The 22,358-nt window shown below is 39.1% G+C and overlaps 1 protein-coding gene across 1 annotated transcript in view; it reads left to right on the top strand.

Moving 5' to 3' along the window:
• The window catches only part of LOC149230696 (FAD-linked oxidases family protein), a 326,280-nt gene that overhangs the window by 198,988 nt on the left and 104,934 nt on the right, over window positions 1-22,358 (top strand). The window contains exons 9-10 of the mRNA XM_089376125.1: window positions 10,007-10,086; window positions 10,355-10,485. Coding sequence (XP_089232251.1) covers window positions 10,007-10,086; window positions 10,355-10,485 — 211 coding nt within the window. The remainder of the gene's footprint in view (window positions 1-10,006; window positions 10,087-10,354; window positions 10,486-22,358) is intronic.

The raw sequence follows: 22,358 nt of genomic DNA, 5'->3' as shown, positions 1-22,358 counted from the left end.
ACAATGTCACCATGGGGTGTACATGTATACCACCAGGGGATAGTGAATAATCCTGTGGTCATATGCTGCTCCAAGAAGCACCCCGCACCCCCCTGGAGCTCTCAAAGCTCAATGCATCATACATGACCCTCATTGGAGGGTCTTTGAACAACTCCAAGTTGTTCACAGAAAGTCAGAAATTTTACTTTCCCAAGGGGTTTTGTCAGAATGTCGGCGACCTGTTCATCTGTACCGATATGATGGAGCCTTATAGCTCCCCGTTGCACCATATCTCGAATATAATGGTATCTGATATCAATATGCTTGGAGCGATCATGGAATACGAGATTCTCTGACAAACGAATCCCACTTTGGTTGTCACAAAGGATCACAGTGCTATCCAATGTGAATCCAAACAACTCATTGAAGAGCTTTCGCAACCAAACTGCCTCACAAGAAGCCATGCTAGCAGCAGTATACTCTACTTCGGCGGTGCTCAAAGCCACCGAATTTTGTTTCCTGCTCATCCAGGATATCGAAGCAGATCCCAAGGAGAAACAACACCCGAAAGTGCTCTTACGGTCCTCCACATTGCCTGCCCAGTCAGCATCTGTGTATCCAAATAGTCTCACATCTCTGGCAATGTATCTTAACCCATAAGTGATAGTGCCACGAAGATATCTCAGCAGATTCTTGGCACCAATCCAGTGTATGTGGTGGGGTTCAACCATATGCTGGCTCAACGTGTTGACTGCAAAGCATATATCTGGACGGGAGTTTACTAAGAACATTAATGCTCCGACGAGTTGCCGATACTCGGTAGCATTTCGAAAAACAGGTCCAGCAGCACTACTGCTTAACTTGTTGAAGTCAAGCTCCATCGGAGTAGTTACAGGCTTGCAGTCCACCATTCCGAATCTTTCCAATATCTTCACCACATATTTTCCTTGAGATAGGAAACTTTCTCCTGGCTTTTGCCACACTTCAAGTCCTAGGAAGTAGTGCATCAGTCCTAGGTCTTTCATTTCAAATTCAGAGGCCAGCTCCCTCTTACATTTGTGAATGAGAGGGTCTGCACCTGTTAGAAAGTGGTCATCCACATACAACACCAGTATGAGAGGCTTGTCATCTTCAACCTTAAAGTAAAGGTTAGGATCGGCTTCACTCCTAGTGAAGCCCAACTTCATCAAGTAGCTATCGATCCTCTCATACCATGCTCGGGGTGCTTGCTTCAGCCCATAGAGAGCTTTCTTCAACCTGCATACATGAGATTTTCGATCATAAATCTCAAATCCTTCGGGTTGCTCCACGTAGACCTCTTCTTTGATCGAGCCATGCAAGAACGCAGTCTTGACATCCATCTGATGTAGGTTCCATCCTTGTGAAGCGGCAAGGGCTATGATTGAGCGGATGGTCGTATATCTGGCAACAGGTGCAAATATCTCATCATAGTCTATACCTTCCTTTTGGGAGAAACCTCGAGCAACAAAACGAGCCTTATACTTTTTCGTGCTTCCATCTGCTGCATGCTTTATCTTGTAAAGCCATTTGGAAGTAACAACAGTCTTGTCCTGGGGTCTGGGAACTACTTACCAAACATCATTCTTTATGACAGACTCATATTCTTCAGTCATAGCATCCTTCCATACTTGATGCTTGACGACATCTAAGAATGATGAAGGCTCATTTTGTATGATCGTGCTCATGATGGTCAGGTATCCTTGATACCTATTAGGTTTCTTACTTTCACGAAAGGTTCCTCGGGGTGCAGCATGTCCTTCAGCATCATCAAGTAACCCCTTAAGACATGAAGGCCTCTTCCTAGAAGAGGAAGGCTCATATGGAGGAGGATCAATCGGATCCATGGGTTCTTCTACATCAGGCATTGATTCATCATCCTTTTCTTTCGGTTCCCTGGTGTCGGCTTCTTGAGAGCTCCTCAAAGTCGGAAGATTGATCACCTTGCTGAGAGCCATATCTTTGTCAAAGGTGACATCATGACTAATCACGACTTCCCTTTGACCGGTGGTGAACATTTCTTCAGGAGTTTAGGAACCCAATGCTTGATGAGGGCATCGATTTTGTACATATACGGCAGTGATTGTAGTTTCAGCCCATAGAAACTTTGGAAGTCTTTGATCATGTAGCATGCCCCGGACAACTTCCATCATCATGTGGTTCTTCCTTCCCACCACACCATTCTGCTCAGGAGTATGTGGTGTAGTAGTCTCCCTCTTAATGCTAACCTCAGGTGTGCTTGAGTAAACCAATTGTAATATATCGGAGGTCTTGCTTTGGATTGAGGGGAATGGTCCCCTTTTGAGCTTTCCTTTGGCACATCCCGGACATACACCTTCTTTCTCTACTTGGAATTCGGGCATCCCTGTTACCATCTGTCTTACATCGGGTAGAGCTTTGTAATGAAGGTGGGCAAACCTCCGATGCCAAAGTTCGGACTAAAGGGTTGTGTCACAAGACATGACACCTAGCGGACTTCCATCGACCTGATATATTGAATCAACACTAAACCCAAGAGTAAAGGCATCTTTAACATTATTTTTCCATATACATACCTTGCCATTGCTGAAGGTTACCTTGTAGCCTCTGTCTTCCATTGCCAAGATGGACACTAGGTTCCTTTTGAGGTCAAGTGCATTTATTATAATACATCCTAGAATTTCTAGCCTTCTTGAATGCTTGTCCTCTTCCTTGATTCCCAGCTCTCCTCTTACCTTTGCTGTTGAATTTGTCATTCCTTTGATTGCCATCAGAGGGATTTCGAGTTGCACCACTGCATACTGTACCATGCTTCTCTAATCATGATTATCATCATGCTGCCCATGTCCATGATTTTATCCTTCATAATGCTGCTCAAACTAGTGTGCATCATCATCATGCTATCCTATATGTCCATGATCTCATGTTGCCCTTTATGTCCATGATCTCATTCATCATGATGCTCAGATCTCATACATAGTGACTTGCTTTATCACAAATGTAACATCATCATTTTCTTCTAGCCTTAGGTCCAGCCTTTCCTTTTGATTTAGTCCCGAAATTATTTCTTTTCTTTGCATGAGAAGAAAAGGCAGCAGGAGGACCTTTAGGCAAGGGCATTTCCTGCTCTTCTACCCTTGTTTGTTCTTGAATGCATCTAGCCATTAATTCCTCGAAACTAGGAATTACATTATTGTTCAGAAGAGTAGTCCTGAACACATACCATTCAGATGGTAATCCTCCGAGAGTTGTGAGTGCCATTTCTTTGTCAGTAATGGTTTCCCCAATAGATAGGAGATCGTTCTTGATCTCTGTGATTCTTAAGAAGTATGCTTGCATACTTTCATCTTTACCCTTCTTGATTTCCCTCAACTTATTTCTAAGAAACAAAACTTGATTTGCATCATTAACTTTAAATAAACTCACCAGTCTGTCGTAGATTTCCTTGGAGGTGTCTAGATCAGAGATGTAGGCCACCGGGCGCTTGTCGATAGAGTCCCGGATGATCTTCTTTGTTTTGACTTCTCCATTTTTCCATTTGTTCCAGGCAGCAGCAGATGCATTTGATGAAGGCTCAACAATATTGCCTCTTACATGGTCCAACACTCCTTGATCTTCAAGGGTTAGATCGATAGACATCTTCCATCCGTGATAGTCAGCTTTCTCACAGAGCTTGTCTTCGGCAGGAAAGAGTGTTGAGGACCCGATAGTTCTTTTAGGATAGCCTTGCCAATCTTCTCTTCAATGATTGCTCTTGCTCTTGCTCGGGCTTTGTCTTCACCTCAACTCTGATACCATGTTAAATTATGGTATGTTTTATGCTTATAACAGTTTACTTCTTTTTCTTATTATATTCCACCGATTAGCAATCACATGTACATAAAGTAAAGTACAGATAGAACATTAAACGATCGACAGAAAACAAGCGAAGACAAGAGACACAAGATGTGGCGGCTAGCCAGGGACAAACCCCACAATGTGTGGGGAAACCCTTTGATCAAATCTTCTTTTATCTTCAATAATTCAGCAGAGAGAAATAATACAATAAATCTGATTCATATCATCACTAGCAAACCTAGATCAGCAGCATCAGCATTAATGGCTTCATTATCAAACTAAGGCAGACCATATCTCACAAACCGACAGTCGGATTGACTTCATTCCACCACTAAAAGTTTCAGCTTCTAGAGGAGGTTCAGATGAACCTATAGTGCAGTTCAGATGAGGAGATCTTCTAGGCCACGCAAGTCAATCTTTACTTCTGCAGTTGCAGCTTCAGTTTCAGCAGTTTCCGGCTTCAAACTAGGGCAGTCGATATCTTGCAAACCGTTTGTCGGATTGACTTCATTCCACCACCAAAAGTTGCGGCTTTCAAAGGAGGTTCAGATGAACCTACAGCGCAGTTCCAAAGAGGAGATCTTCTAGGCCACGCAAGTCAATCTTTACTTCTGCAGTTGCAGCTTCAGTTTCAGCAGTTTCTGGCTTCGCATGTGTGTGAGAGAGAGACCCATTTCAGCGCAGTAGAGAAGAGACTCATATCTGCGTAGTAGAGAGAGAGAGATGTGATGAGATGAGTGAGTCCAAATGAGGAAAAGTCCTCTTATATTTATACACAACGTTGGTGGGTGAATAGATGCGACTGTTGGGCTTCTGAGCCTACATGAGTTGTAGGTTGGCTTGATAATAATTCCATAATCAAAATAAATTCATATCTCCATGAATACTTATCAGAATTGGATGATCTTTATATCAATCCTACACCTCTCGACGAGAGGAATCTAATAAAAATATTATTAGCCATGAATAAGATGACCCACATGAAGTTTTGCCCTGGTTGCCAATTTTAACAGGGCCCCTCCATCCACCCATTCGATTTTCCCTCCAAGCATATCGAATGGCTAATTTGAACTCCTATGTGGGTGGCCTCCACATTCCACTAGCAGCTAAATAAAGTCGATTTGGCCCCTAAGTCCCTAAGTCGAAAGTGCGGGGCCCTCTTCCTTAGTAAAAAATGTTCAAAATTGTGTAGGAGCACCCTGTTACTAATGTGTTTGATAAGGGACATGACATATTTGACTCAATACTCAACCTTTTTACATGATTCAAAAGCCTAAGAAGGGTCTCTTTAAAAGTACAATGACACTATTGACCTAGAATAAATCCTAGAAGTCCTCAATGGGGACTTTGACATAAAACATGTTGACCCAAGCATGAAACCCATGCTTTAATAAGTCATAATATTAATAATAATTTTTTTTTCTTTATTCTTTTGACAAATACATTACATGATGACTCAAGTACATTAATGAAGACCAAACATAGTTACATTTTCCAACAAGTTTTGGCATAGAGGATTGGGTCACTTGCACCACGGAGCTTTGAAGATCATGTAACAAATTTCTACAGGATTTCCCAAGGGTACACTAGAGTAGAGAGACACATGCAAAGGGTGTACATTGGGGAAGTACGCCAAAGCAGTCGAGCACAAGCGATTCTTGGTCGAGTTCACTCAGATGTGTGTGGACCATTTTCAACAACATCCACGGTCAAGTACAGATATTATGTAATATTCGTTGATGATTTTTCTCGTAAGTGTTGGATTTTCTTCATGCAAAAGAAAGATCAGAGTTTGTTAAATTTTGTGAGTTTAAAGCACTTATCGAGAAAGATACTGGTAGGAAAGTTAAAGCTCTCAGAAGTGATAACGATGGAGAATATGTGTCAAATGAACTCAAGAACTTCTATGCTTCAGAAGGCATTCGACTGGAGTTAATAACACCTCATAACTCGTAACAGAATGGGGTCGCTGAAAGGAAGAACAAAAGTATTGTGGGAGTGGCATGGACGATGTTACATGATCAGGGCCTACTGTTGCACTTGTGCGCTGAAGCATGCAACACAACTATTTATTTGCAGAAAAAAATCCCTCATTGAATTCTCAGGATGAGTACACCAGAAGAAGCTTTTTCAGGTAAGAAACTAGATGTGGCACACTTCAGGATCTTTGGTTCATCAGTCTACTGTCATGTTACCAAGGATGCATGGAAAAATCTAGAGCCAACAGCTGAGTTGGGCATATTTGTGGGGTACACTGATACACCTCACAACTATCGGGTGTACCTGCCAGTGTTGATAATATCGGTATCGGAAAAATATCGGTGAGGGTCCAGAAAACATCTTATCGGCAATATCGGCGAAAATATTGGCAAGCATAAAAAATCAATTTTTCAAATTTTTAAACATAGCCGATATTTTCAAAATATGGTGATATTTTGCCAATATTTTGAAAATATCGCGATATTTTCAAAACAGAAAATATCGCGATATTTTCTCGGTGATATATCGTTTTGCCGAAAATATCGCGATATTTTCGAATATCACTGATATTATCAACACTAATACCTGCCATCCAATAGGATGACAGTGGTTCGTAGAGATGTGAAGTTCGATGAAGAGAAGGCCATGAGATGTTCCCTTGAGAGGGAGCTTTAGTTACATGCAGATGAGGAGCTTTTAGCTCCAAAGGAGGAACCTCAGGATGATGTGGAGTAGCCACATGCAGAGGAGCAGAGAGTGGAAACACCCACTCATGTAGAGACTTCCAGAGATGGGAGAAAGCGCACTGGAGAGGCTGACAGATTGATGCATGATGCTAAAGAGACTTTGGGAGCACCCACATCACAGCGCAGGAAGAGGAGGTCACCAGATCAGTACACTGGCTACATGGCTCTGATGAGCGAGAGTGTAGAGATTGAGCCATCCTCATTCGAGGAAGCAGTGCAACAACTAGTATGGGTTGATGCCATGGTTGAGGAGTATGACTCCATTATCGGAAACAGTGTTTGGGAGTTGGTCCCAAGACCAACAGACAAGTCAGCAGTGAGTTCCAAATGGCTTTACAAAGTAACACAAGCAGCAGATGAGAGTGTGGAGAAACACAAGGCCAAATTTGTGGCTAGAGGGTTCTCTCAGGTGGAGGAAATTAATTACGATGAGACCTTTGCTCCTGTAGCAAGGTACTCATCAATCAGATCTATTCTAGCATTGTCAGCGTAGATGGGATGGAAGATACATCAAATGGATGTAAAGACAACATTCCTCAACGACATGATTGAGGAAGAGGTGTATATTGAGCAGCCGGAAGGATTTGAGACCTTTAGCAGAGAGTCGCATTTGTGCAGACTCAAGCGAGCATTGTATGGACTAAAACAAGTACCCCATGCTTGGTACACCAGGATTGACAACTATTTCACTGGGTTGGGCTTCACCAAAAGTGAAGCAGATGCGAAACTTTACCATATTGTGGTTGAAGGTAAATTGTTGATTATAGTATTATATGTCGATGATTTGATTCTGATAGGTGATGAGAAGCTGATTAAATCTTGCAAAGAGGATCTTGCAAGAGAGTTTGAGATGAAGGACCTGGGGCTTATGCATTACTTTCTTGGTATGAAAGTATGGCAAAGAGATGGGGAACTGATTGTCTCTTAGGGCAAGTATGCCAACGAGACACTGAATTAATGGTAATGTTAAAAATTTATGTAATAGTGGAATGCTCCTTTATATTTCATTTTCATCCTTTTACTCTAAGAATTTAACATTACCATTAATTGCATAGCTCTAGTATGGTCTGGACAAATCCCCTTCCCAACATTCAGAATCCCTTCTAACATTGCTTAATCGCCCTTAGCTACACTCCAAAAAATTTGAGAGCTCCAAACTTGTGACTGAATTGTGTGAGAATGAGGCAATAAATTTATTTTAAGATGCTTTTGTCACTGGACACATGTCCAAATTTTGGACACCAGTAGGGCTTGTGTTTGGAAACAGTCAAAGTTGTGTCCAGTGAACATGGCACAAGTCGAAATCATGTTGGACAGGTGTCACCCACATGTTGCATCTGACATGTGAAATATGTGACATAAGGGGTGGGGAGGTCATGTCATGTTACTTTGGTTATAGTGTTAGTTGGTAAGTTTAGGCCATTAAACATGATTAAACCACCATAATTGTTTATACAGTTATAATTTTGTGACGCGATATACATGGGGGTGTGTGATGTATGAATAGCCGATATTAGCGTAGCTTTTTTGCAAAGCTTGTTATAGATTTAATATGATTTCATATTCTCTCCAGTTTTGTGTTCCTATTAGTGTTATCAAAGCAGACTGGAACTGGTTGAGCTAATTAGTCCACCCGTTTTCAGGGGCTAATCGGTTTGAACGGTGGCACAAAACTGGAAAAGTCATTTTGGTACCAAACCAAATGGTTTCTGTATGGAACTACCTTTTTTCATTAAACCAGCCAGTTCAGTATGTGCTAGCTAATTTGTACACTTTGTAAATTGATGTAAATTTTAAAAATCAGTAGTATAAATCAACAATCATATAGGAAAATCTTCCCTAAGTGTCACTAGCAAATTTCCATCTCCTTTTAATTTGGTGCTTGCCAACCTTTTATATCAGCTGTTTAGGGAGATATATACAAAATAACTTAAACGCAGGTCTCATATCAACCCCACTTTATCCAGAATTTGCGAACTCTTAACTCAAATGCATGAAAAATTACTAGTACATCAGCCTCTGTTCTAAACATATATTTGAAGAAACTCTTATGTACTTTCAGTCGTTTCTCTTGTGGCATGTACTGTTACTGTATATGATTCATGCACCTCCCTTCTTGATTTCTGACAATATGCTAAACACTCATGAGTCATAGACTTATTCTCACAGTGGAAAATGTTTTAAAAAAAGTGATGTGGGCTGCCTTCAAACTTTGTACTACTCAGCTATATCTTGTTTGCTCATAAAATTACTTTTCATTTTGCCCATTTCATAGAATTTTTCCTCACTGCTTTCATATGACTTATCAGAACATGAGTAAATTATTTCTGTTATACTGATAAACCAGGGGTTTGTTCCACTCAGAGCCTTTTTTCGCTCATTTTAGAGAACTTACAACAGTCCTCTTACTCATGCAACCTGGTTGTATGACTTAGTGTTTGTTCAGTTTTCACATGCAAAATAAACAGTGGCTTGAATTTGAAGCATCTTTTCCCAACCATCCATGCATTGCCACATAACATGCATTTCGTTTCCTTTTGTTAATGTCCATACTCCTGCAGCTGTGATAAATACTATATAAACCATCAGCCCACATGATCGATCAGTCCAACCAATGAGCCAACCTATTTTGATATACATGCATGATGAAGTTATTTCTGTCATAAGTTTTTAATCACTTGATCTTTCATATGTTTGTTTCAAGCATCTGAATCGTTTCCCTATCTATTGACATTTCGAAACTTGTTATTCCAGAAACATTAGACATCTCAGACTTTGAGAAATATTATTGCTTAAGTGACTTACCTTGCAATGGGCATATGATGTCACTAATATATACCCTTCTAATGATGAAGCCAAGAGCTTACACAAGAAAGGACAATCTCTTTAGCATTTAAGTTGCTGGTTTGTTAAACTAACTGGTATACTCGTTATTCTTGGGTGAAGTGTAGTGAACAATTTATCCAAATTAGAAATGGGGCATGCCTGTTTATACATTAAATTCAGTGTTGCAAACACCCCGATTTTATCACGAAAAATTTGTGAAATCATAATTTTTTGGTCTAGCTGATTTTATCAGCCAACAAAATTGGCGATTTTTTCAAGGGTGAAAAAATTGTGATTTTATTGTAGACCGCATGAAAAAGTTGCCATTTGATTGAAAAAATTAGTAATTTAAGTGATTTTTTGGGTTTTTTTTTCTTAACTTTTTTGACTTTTTCAAATTTTGTATTTTTTTATTGTTGCCGATGTTTGCTGTTTTTTACCAATATTTTTATGATTTTAAAGATTTTTTGGTTTTCTGAACACCTGCTGAGTCTATCCTGATGCCGATGTTTGCAACATTGATTATATTCCTCATCTATTGTGCTTTCTTGACAAGTGGACGGACAGTTCTATGTCAAATAGATGGTTGAGTCGTATCTATCCATTTTCAGTTCACTTATCTGTTTTGTTTATGGTTGTAGGATGTTTGTGTCCCATTATCTCATCTTGCAGAAGTTATTGCGAGAAGTAAAGCAGAAATTGACTCTTCACCTCTAACATGGTAGGTATACTGGCACGTTTTGCAGTTTTGTCTAGGTTTTCTGTAAACAGATCTATTTCTCTTACTGTTTAGAATGTCTGGTAGTTTTCTTTCTCTAATTTGTAAATAGGAACGTAGATATTTTCGTAAATCATTGTATGTCCAAGTAAATTGTTTGTGATTTTCTCTGATAGTTTTCAAGAATCTGCTTTTTGTGTCCACTACAATATACTTTAGGATTTAACCTTGCAAAGTAAAATATTGCTGAATCTTCTTTTGTCAAATACAGTCCAGTTATAGCCCATGCTGGTGATGGGAATTTCCACACTGTAATATTATTTAATCCTGAGATAGAAGAACATAGACAAGAAGCGGAACGCTTGAATCATTTTATGGTCGATGCTGCATTGTTGTTGGAAGGTAAGACATTTTCTGCCAATGTTTGCGTGGCATTTATGTTTGAAGTTATCATAGGAGAATACCATTTCCTTTCCGATAGCAGAGATGTATATAAAGAAATCTATAAAGGTAGAGATCTACAATTTTGTTCACTAGTCGAAACCTTTTAAAGTAGGGTAGATCATTATTCTGCTTTATGTCAATACTATAAAAATAGATATATGATCAGGACTATAGCACCTGACTTTCATTCTTACAGTTGATGTTTTAGACAATTTTGATTTCATTTAGCAATTATGGATTATTGTGACATGATGGTTGTGGCCATTTTTATTTTTATTTTGAATTACAAACAGTTCAATGATATTATTATATTAGATTTTGGATATATTATTTGAAGCTACTCTTAATGATGAGGCATGACATTGATAATTTAACATTATAAAGTGGTATCTGTTACACCTCATATTGTATTAATGAGACATTGTGATTTTTATTACATTGATTTATTTACAAAGACGATTACGTGTTTATTATAAGAGAGATGAAGCTCTCTCTATATAAAAGGGACTTTTATCTCAATTCATGGGTAATTGGGGATTAAAAGATTGGATTTTCGGAGTGTGATTGAGAATGAATTGTGTTGCTGCTCAAATTGTATGTTCGAATGGTGAAAACTACAACCCAGATTGCACAATCGAAGTGGAACCTTGATAGGTCGCCCACTCTCATCTTAGTGACCTACCTTTGCCTCTTTAAGTGATTCTCCTCCAACCTGTGATTTGTAAATTTCCATGGATATTTCATTGGACAATTTGTCACAATGGATCTACTAAAATGTGTTTGAAAATCCAAAATCTACATTATGAGGGTTAATTTTTCCTTAGATTTTTGGATTTGTTAATTACTATGTTATGCTTATGCATGGAATAGATAAAATATGGAAAATAGACAACTACGAAATAAAACTCACAAACCACAACACAATATATGACTTGGGAAATCCTTACAGGAGAAAGCCCAGCTAAAAGGTGAGCCTTTTTTGTTTTCTCTCTCTCTCTCCAAATACGAATGGATGCAAGTACAAGGAGTGAGACCTGTGGTTTTTTAGCTGCTATAGTGCACAAAGCCTTTTTATTCTCTCTCTCTCTCTCTCTATTCTCATTTATGGAAAAAATGCACTCCCATTGGATGGAACCCCTTTTCCTCTTAGTGGCTTAGTTATAGCAAATGTTGATAGCCTACCAGTGGTTAAGTTTGAATACAACTCTTCACAAGAATTACAATATTGACTCTTCTAGAGTCTTCTTCATCATGATCATGTGGCTAGTCACTTTCCATGAATAATGCCAGTTGACATGGCCTCCTCTTGACTCACGGTGATCAGAACAGGATGGTCAACTTTTAGTTTGCATAACTTTTGCTTATGAACTTCGTTTGAGGTCTTTCTTGCATTGTTGGAAAGGAATTTGAATGTAGAATAACGCTAGGAGTGTAGTGCTTAAGTGAAAATGTTTTACCCCCCAAAAAATGTTGTTTGATGACTCAAACTGTTTTTGGAAGGTTTGAGAACACAATTTGCCAAACTAGGACCCATCAATAAAAATTGTCCTCTGAGCTGAATCCTCCAATTTTTCCACTCCAAAAGCATCAAGATGGATGGCAAATAATATAGTGATCCAATCTAGATCATACCTCCCCATATTGGGAGGATTTTGGTCCCTAAAGCTTTTACTGAATGAGGTGAGGAAAATTTTCCTCTACCTTCTCTTGTGCGTACCAATTAACTTTTCCTAGAAGTTATCCTTTCAACCCAATATTCCAAAGCTCATGCTACCCCTGTGTTGTAGGTTTGGACCTCTTCTGCAAAATTGTATCCTCCATCAACTTTATTCGAGCATCTAGTGCTAAGTCTCTATAGAAGGGATGACCAACTTTATCCAACATGGAAGGGTCAAAGAGTTTAAATTTTCTACATTCACCACTTAGTAAATGTGCATGTATGGGGGTAGATTGAGTTCACAAGTTTTATCTCCCACCTTTTTCAGTATCTTAAATGGACCATATTGCAGAGCCTTGGTTTTCTTATTGGGACATGTTGCACACTTCTTGTCAAAGTTCCAAGGAATTAAAGTTGCCAAAATTTTTCAAAGGATCGGATCATCAATCAACTGTTTATTGTGTCATTGTAAACCCGTTTTGGAAATTTATAATGGAAATGATGCTAGTAAGACCGTGTGTGTATGTAACAACCTAAGTAAGCCTATTATTTTGACGAGAACTTCAACCTAGGAGGTTTTTCGTCTCACTGATTTATTTGTGTTTCTAAACACAGATGGCCGGCAGAGTTTTTCCTTCCAGCCTCACCCCAAAGCTAGGGTAGAATTATTCATTAAAGTCTTAGGTGAGTCTTAGTGTTCTAGTCGAGTCTTATGTAAAAGTGATTTGGGAATAATTTAAGCTAATTGGCTAAATTATTTTATTACAAAGCACTTGGCCTACTAGATCATATTATGTCACAGAATTGGGTATGTAATTTGAGGGTTTAAGCTGACCGAGTATTCCCCCTTTGAGGGTTGAAATTGTAAATCTTATGTAAAAAATATTTTAATGCATGGTCCCTCATACTTAGCTACCATGGTTAAAATATTAGAGGGTGGAAAAAACATTTAACCCCTCAAATGTCGATTAATTAAAAATTTTGGTGGAATTAAATTAAAATCCTAAGCCAAAAAATTAATTAATTAGAATCAAATTAAAATGTCTTAGGAAATTTAAATTCTCCAAGTGGAAAAATTCGTGGGTCTTAAAATAATTAATTTTTGGAAGTCCTCCACCAAGGGAATTTTGGATATTTCAAGAAAAATTGGACCCTTGGACCTTGGTGGTTAAGTCAAAGTTAAGTTTTCGAGGAAATTAGCTCAAAATAATTAATTTTGAGCTAATAAAAATTGAATTAAATGATAAATTCTAAAATTCCTCAAAAATAAAAATTCAATGGCTAAGATTAAAAGATGATCAAGTATTTTTGGACTCCTCGATGATGTGGATTCTTCTGATATTGATATATGACTCGTTGTTGATGATGTGGACTCCTTAATGATGAATGATGATGTTGACGATGTGTATTACTTGTTGATGATGATAAGTACTCCTTGCCGACACTGTTGTATGACTCATTGATGACGTGGATGATGTGATTGGGGTCTTGGATGATGATTTGGACTCCTTGATGCTTACTCTTTGATGATGATGACATGAACTTCTTAATGATATGGAGTCATTTGATGACGACTCAGACAAGTTCGACTCCTTGACAATATGTACATGATTGGCTCCCTAATAATGTGGATGAAGTTGTCTCCTTGATGGTGATTCCTTGTTGATGTGGTTGAGTTTGATTGGGTACAAGGAGGCTAAGTTCAAGAGGGAGTTGACTCACTCTCAAGAGATAAGTGCCTTCTTATTTATTTTTATTGTTGTTTTGTGAGTCTCTTGTCTTTGCATATGTTGTTTGGTTGTATTTCTTCTTCCTTGGCCTCCTAGTGAGGATTGCAGGTACATAATGAAGACTGCAAACGTGTGGCAATCATTGAGAGTGGATGGAAGAACAAAGTGACAAGAAGACTCATGTTTGATGAGCCTTGGACTTCGAGAGAACAAACAAGATCAACTTGATTGAAGCATGTTTCAATCCCTAATGTTCAATATGAAGAGGACATGAAGTCTTGAAGGATGATGCTGATCTACTGAAGACGAGTTCATGAACTCCACTATTATGAGTTGATGATATGTTTTTGACAAAGGCTAAGAACCTCTTCAGTGTAAGAGGGAGCTGATTGAAAGTGTTGTATGAGCTTGATGAAATATCTGATGAGAATGTGGCATGATGGGCTGTGAGTCCATGAATACTTGCTTGATGAAGAAGAATTTGCGAGACTCCATTGTTGATTTGGCCTATTAGGTGTTGTATTGATCTGTATGGTATGGTTGTTGTTTTCACATTTCTCACATGAAGCTGATTTATGAAACAATGTGGCTTCAAGATGCTTGATGATTTGCGTGATCAAGAGATGAAACGACCATGGTGTACTTTTTTTCTTTTGAGCAAGTTGATGATTATGTGAGAAGCATGGAATGGCTAAGGATCCATTTGAGAGGGAGCATTGGTTTGATAACATCATAGCAATACTCCCTTCGGCTTACTGTGAGACCTATGTGGTTGGGGATTTGGTTTTGAGGCATACATTGATCTCTTTAGGTTATCATGAGGTACTATATTCATCTCTCCTTGAGAGAAGATTGATGGTGTACTATTTTTATCTCTCCTTGAGAGAAGATTGTTGGTGTACTATTTTCATCTCTCTTTTAGAGGAGATTGATGGCGTATTTTTTTCATCTCTCTTTGAGAGGAGATTGATGGTGTATTATTTTCATCTGTCCCTTTGTGAGACATATGGTATGGTTGGGGAGATTGATGGTGTATGTTTTCATCTCTCCCTTTGTCATACTTGTGGTATGGTCGGGGAGATTGATGGTGTGATCCCTTCCTTGGATTTTTGTGAGACCTATGATTTGGTCGGGAATAGGGTTGCGGGGGAGTGACCCCTCTTCCCCTCGAATTCGCTCCCAAAGAGCGCTCCACTTGGGAGCGCTCTCCCTTAAAAAAAATTGCTCCCTAGTTTTTCGGGAGTGACCTAGGGAGCAGTCACTCCCTGACCATTCTTGTTCGCTCCTAGAACAAATTTTTTAGGTGGGAGCGGTTGGCGAGCGATCGCTCCAGAACACTCCCGCCTAAAAAATTCGCTACCGATGGGAGAAAAAGGCGCGGCCACGCGACGGGTTTTTGGAGGGAGGGGAGAGGTCGAAATAAATAAAAGGCTCTCCTCCCCTCACATAATTCACCATTTGCATATTGTGAGAGCAAGAGAGGGCTTTTGGAATTGGAGCTTGAGTTGAGGAGGAAGATTAGAGGAGGATTTAGAGGGTTGCTTGGGATCTTGAGGAGCTTGCAAGGGAGATTGGAGCTTGGGATTGAAGGCCAAAGAGGTAGGATCTAGACTCTAATCTAGCATTTGTGTTTTTTATATGTTCATTGTTAAATGAAAATGTTCTCTTCTCTCTTTCCCATTCCCATTCCTCCATTTTATTGCAGATAAGAAACTATAACTCCACCAAGGTTCAAAACTTCAAATTTCATGGCTATATGGCTTGACATTATTTTGATGTTGTTTCCTTTTTTGTTATGATGGTGTTGGGGAGCAGAAGGAGGAGTGGTGAAGAGGATGAAGAAGTGGGTAGTGGTGGATTTGAAAACCTTGGAGAGGAGGAGGATAATGAGAGTGGAGATGATGAGGGCACAAAAACCAAACCAGACCAAACCCCATTGTGGAAATATGTTTCTAGGCCTGCAGGAGGGAAAGGGGGTGGAACCACTAAATTTACATGCCTCCATTGCAAAAACACTTACATAGGTTCATACACCCATGCGAGAAAGCATCTTTGTGGGAAAATACCATGGGATGGAAATAAACAAATAGGAATCAAAACTTGTGGAAGTGTCACAACATCAAATTGCCAAATACACAAGGTAAGAGGAGGAAGCCCAATACAAATCTAAAAGATCAAGGGGTGACTTTGAACATGACACCAACAGCCCACAATCACATAGACTAAGAACTCCATTAACATCCTTCCATGGCATTGGATATGGAGGCATAGGGACAAACATCCCTTTAAGGCGTAGAACCATATCAGATTTCCTTGACGAAGGGTGTAGGAATGATGTGGATGAAAAAATTTACTGGTTTCTCTATGCATGTGGGATACCATTCAATGTTCTTCGCTCACCTTATGGGCATGAAATGGTTTCCGCTATTAATGAGGCCGCCAAAGGATGCAAGAGCCCGGGTTATGACAAGGCTAGAACCGTGGAACTTGATCATGAAAAAGCATAAATAGCACATGCTTTGAGTAAAATTACAAGTTCTTGGAATGAACATGGGATGTCCATTGTATCAGATGGCTGGAGAAATGTAAAAGGAAAGCCATTGATAAGTCTTCTTATTGTGTTTACTAGTGGTGCAGTCTTCCTTTCAGCATATGATTACTAAGAAAAGTTCAAGACCGCTGTCAACGTTTTAGAACCATTACTTCAAACGATTGAAGGAATTGGGCCATACAATGTCATCTAAGTCATCATTGATAATGCTTCTAATTGTAAGGTAGCGGGAGCAATTATTGAGGATAGATACCCCAACATATTTTGGTCTAGATGTTTCGTTCACACAATGAACCTTTTGATGTGTGCTATTATTAAGAGCGAAGACCCTCAATACAAATGGATTGGTGATTTGTACACGAGAGGCGAGAGAATGATAAAATATTACCAATGCCCATGGGCTTTTCCACAATCACTCAAGTTTGGAGTTGTTGAAGATTGCCAAGATTAGATTTGCTAGCTATTATCTCACCTTCAAGCACCTTTTGAAGGTAAGAGAGTCATTGGATAGCATGGTATCAAGTCAACACCAAAAGGTATTAAAAGACAAGGCTCCAACTGTAGTTGACACACAAAGTTTTGAAGAGGTGGAGGAGACCGCTCTTGATGGTTTTTTTTGGGCACATGTGAGGGAAGTTTTGCAATACACCATGCCGATTTATAACATAATCCGTTTTGCAGATACAGATGCACAAGTGATTGGGGAGGTGTATGAGCAGGTGGATAACATGTTGGGGAAAATAAAAGATATTGTTCAGCAAAAAGATCCCAACTTGTATGATATTATTCACAATTTTGTGTGTGCACGATGGGATAAACTTAATGTTCCACTACATGCCTTGGCATATATCCTTACGCCAAAACACTGCTCTCCATCTTGGTTGGGAAAACCTACTGGGGGTGGTGGGGTTAGTGCCAAATCCCATATAGATCCATAGGTACAAATTGGGTATATGACAACATTAGACAAGCTAGTCCCTGACAGGGAGGAGTGTGCTAGATTGCGTCTTAAATTAGGAAGATACTTCACTAGCACTAGAGTGTTTGGTTCTTTGCATGCAATGGAAGATAGGGACATATTGATGATATCACATGGTGGGACGTGTATGGTGGCCAGGGACTTTTGCCAAAATTGGCAAAAAAAGTGCTTTCGCAGGTTGTAAATACTTCTTTTGTAGAGAGGTGTTGGAGCACTTATAGCTTCATCCATAATGTGAGAAGAAACAAACTCAATGAAAACCGGGTAGAAAGATTGGTTTATGTGCACTGCAACTTGAGGTTGTTGAGTCATTATTGTGATCGTGCTCGTGATGATACATCATATGAAACTTTGGACAACAACCCAAAGGAAGATAATTTGGAGGATGGCGCTCTACATCTAGAAGAATTAGAAACAAAAATTTTGAAAGATGATGATGAAGCAACGACAACCATGCCACCCCCATCATCTAGTAGTAGTGCTCGAGTTCCACAATCTTTGCCTTTGTTGGTGCCACCTCCATCTACATCCTCATGTGGAGGTCATGTGTCTTCTGGTTCTGGCCATCCGACTATGTGGGAGGAGACTCCCAGTAGACCACCACGGGCTTCTCAGAGATTAGACATTTCTCGTGGCAAGGGCCACTGGAAGCAATAGATAATGGGTTTACTTGTCTTTCTAGTTTCTAATAGTTTTTATAACTATTGACTCTTTCATATTTATTATGATATTTTTTGTACACAATATATGACAATTTAAGTTTGAAATTTGAAGTTGGCAATTATAACTCATCGGTAATGAATTATGAATAAGATGCTTCGTGAAAGTTGAAACATTACATTTCATCTTAGATATTCTTTATTATCATTTGGTTACTTGGAAATGGTAATGGTTACAAGTTACAACTTTAATGATCAATGGCGATAAATGTTACATATCAAATTTTGAAAGCTTGAAACTTTAAGACTGATGAATCATGAGACTCAATACGTTGTATGTTACTAACTTGTGGACGTGATTGATGAAGATTATAACTTCTAGATGATTGATGTTATATGGTTCAATCCATGTTTTTATGCGTTTTATATCTAATTCATCATTCTACATGCTTTTGTTGACATATATGCATCAAAATATATGAAAATATATATTATATAAAAATTTGCTCCCTAACAGGGAGCTTTTGACAATGTCGCTCCTTATTCCCACTCCCAAGTAACCTTGGTCGGGAAGGATGAGTCATCTTTGTGAGAGATGGACTGTCATGAGTATGACCTCATGAACAATGGTGTTTGGTTTGATGCTATCAACTTTTGTTACATTGAGATTGATCGAGGGAGAGAGAATGAAAAGTACCTCCCTGGTTAAGAGGGAGTATTGGAATGTGAGTAGCCATGGTCGGTATTTTCATTTTGAAAAGAAATCAATTAAATTCGAAATTAATTTTTCCTCCAAATTTGATAGGTCGGCTAGGCCTCTTTGAGGCGGCCATTTGACCCCCTTTGATGACTATTTATATGTCAGGAATTGCTCCTCATTTGAGCAATTCATTTTTGCATCTATTGTCTCTGTTTCTACGAGCTAGAGAAGGAAAGAAGAGGACGAAACCTGTGGAAAGTGTAGAGGCTTATTTTTTGGCTTTTGTTCTAGTCAGCTATCATGTTTATCTTTCTGTTTATGGATATTTTGATTGACATTAGACTCTCTCTTTCTTTGGCCTTGGGCCTAATTCTTTGTCTATTGTCTCTTTGTTGCAATGCTATCTTTACTGCTCATGTCATGGTTAAATGTTAAATTTTCTTTTGTGTAACTGCTTGATGATGCTATAATTAATGGATAAATATTGTGAAATTAATCATTAGAAGTAGTTACCTGTTGAAGGAAATTATATCTAGTCTGCCCTGCTAGAAAATCAACACTATAATGGTTTTGTTCTTTCTCTTGGCAATACCATTTTGTGTTAGATTTTTATTATGGTTTCATGAGATATGGCTCCGAAACACCTTAATTAAATCAATTAGCTATTAATTAAATTATTTCCCAAGTCTAACTTAGGAAAGTTGGCTAATTAAAGTTAATTAATTAAGGATGTTCGAGATTTCTCTAGAAACTTCTATTGATGAAGTCTAATTGATCTTAGCCGTTGATGAGGATGTAATCCTAGCCGTTGAAGTCTCAATGAGAGATTATAAGGGAAACTCGAAGGGATGAAGAGAGACAAAGTTGTGAGAGCATCTGTTATTTTGGCAGATTGAGCTACCCAATTCACAACTTTAGTGATGGGCGCATTTCAAGCCAGACAGAGAGAATCAGAGAGGGAGAAATAGTAAATTAGAGAGGAGGATTCTGGAGTATTTCCCACCAGTTTTCTAGTGCTGGAAAGACAGGAAAAGGGAGACTGAATTCTTCTACAGAGAGAGTTGTCTAGGCAGTGTGTGTTAGCCAGTCCAGGAAAGTGAGTTGCCAGAAAGAGTTCGTTTAAGTTACTAGAGGTCGGATCTGAGTCTAGAAGGCAGAGAAAACATTTTCTAGAGGCAAAGGGAGGCTAGACAACCTAATTGGGGGCAGATCTAGGGTTGTGTGTATTGTCGAGCCAACAATGCGAGTTCTAGGCAGAGCGAGATTGTTAGTGTGGGGTTCAAGCAAGGTCAGGAGAGGCTTAGTTGATTGCAGAGGGAGGAAATCTTCTCCAAATAATTTTGTCAGTATATTTGTCGAAGGATTTCCATTTGGGCATCCAGATTACTGTACTCTCAAATTTGCTGCATAATAATAAAATAAACCCTCATCTGCTGCACCGATTTTCCCTTCGAGATTTTTTGGGGACTTTTGTCCAAAGTAATTCTCAATTTTTATGTGTGTGCATCTATTTCTTAGTTCTTGATTTACTTCTGTAACATATTTTTTATTGTGAAGAATTGCAGTGTTTATTCATTGTTTGCCATAAAACAAATACACTGCTAAATCGATTAGAAGAATAAATTCCAATTGCTGCAATATCAAGGAAATTTCACATGGTAACAGTGCATTGTTGATTAGATTGGAGACTCAAAGGAGAAATATTAGAAAATTGTGCAATTCCAGAGGGAGATCTACAACACAGGGTTCAGATCTGCGCAGACCAAGCTAGGGGTGTGAATGGCAGAGATAGAGTGTTCGATTTCCAAATTCAGTTTGGAGGATAATTCGAATAGCCTCAAAAGCAGTGTTTGCAGGTAGCTGTGAAAATTTTTGAATCTTTACAAACATAAATCCTACTGCAGTCACTAATTTATCATCTCCTACTTGTTATTTCATTCAACAAGTTATTTAATTTATAAACAGTGATGAAATACACTACTACAGACTACACTGACATACAAATCATAAACTGAAACAAATATATGAGACAAACACACAAGGGACACCGTTATTTTTGGACAACACGTCCCCAGAAAAACCCAATGCGGGAAAACTGGTGCAACAACTCTAAGGGTTTTCTATTATTAAGTAGTAGTTCTGAATACAACTCTGGATGCCCTCTTGGCTATCCAGTTATAGATATAAAATATATTGGCAGAAACCTAAGTGAGATTACCTCACTTCACCCAGAAAAATTCCTCCGATTCGACAACTAGACTGACTATCCCCGGGTACAACTGTGTTGCCCCTTCGCATTAGCTGCGTGGGCCTACGTGGAGCACTCTAAGACTCTGTGTCAGCTTTGCGCTACCTCCTCCGCCTCCTGGAGCTCTGACATCAGCCTTCTCGGCTGATCCTGCTACTCCTGACTGAATTTTGACTTCTGAAGGAGGGCAGCTCTTCCCCTGCGTTGGCACTGTGTCAAGTAATGTGTGGGCCCTCTGGGCCGAGCGTCAGTCTCCCTGGTCTGCATTCCTCCTATGGATTATCTCTGCCTCTCTTTGTTGTGTATTCAGGTTCCTGGAGAAGATCCTCCAACCGCAACTATCCTTGCCCCTGTACTGCAACTTAGATCAACAATTCGATTTTCTCAGCAAACCATGCCTCAGAAAAATCGAACTTATTTGATCACTTGGTGTATCTCCAACTGACCCTCAAGCCTCCTCTTATACTTTTCCTGTTTATGAATCAACGACGAGATTAAGTCCCTAATCAACGGCTAAGATTAAAACAGACTTGATCCTTGTCTCTTAGAAGTTTCTCACCCATATTTTTATTAATACCCATTAATATTTTTATTTTCATAAGTTTAGACTTAGGAGGCCCATTAAAAATATTAATTATTTTAATAATTCCTGATCCGGGTGGAATTTCTCCAAAATATGTATGGGTCTTGGAGATCTCATGTGTTCTAGCTTCTCCACAAAATTTCGGAGCTAGAGCACATCCGATGCTACCCAAAATCAACACTCCCTCTTAGCGAGGAATGTGCTCTAGCAACACTTCTCAATAGAAGTATTACACTGATCCACTACATCGATCCTCAGTGCTGCTAATGCTTGGCCTTTTGTATAATGTTCCAAACTTAAATAAATAGCGATATACAAAGGAAAAACGATTTACAACACAAAAATTTTAAACAGTCAACAAATGCTCATAAAAACTCTGGAATTAAGAACCAACTGAGCCATTTTATTAATCAATGGAGCAAGTACAATAGTACGGAGGAATTAAGTTGGGCTTGCCTCAATGGCAAGTGTGACAAAACCCAGGTGATAATACAATGATCTCAAATGTTGGAAATGACTGCTCCTCTAATGCTCTGCGCTGCCCAGAAAACTTCATTGTTGCCTGGAAAGGGACTGCAAGAAACTCCTCCTCCAGTGCTCAGAAAATGATGAAACTTCAGCCACAAACTCCTTGGCCAAAACCCACAAAAACCCAGAAATGGTTTGGCCTGATTTGGACTTCCCAAAATCGACCCCCAAAGGCACTATTCAATCCCCAACAATT

This window comes from Pinus tabuliformis, chromosome J (assembly GCF_031772625.1).
Source record: "Pinus tabuliformis cultivar Carrire ecotype Pingquan chromosome J, CPIR1, whole genome shotgun sequence".
NCBI classification, from domain to species: Eukaryota; Viridiplantae; Streptophyta; class Pinopsida; order Pinales; family Pinaceae; genus Pinus; species Pinus tabuliformis.
The sequence above is the reverse complement of the archived record's forward strand: the minus strand, read 5'-3'. Positions and strand labels throughout refer to the sequence as shown.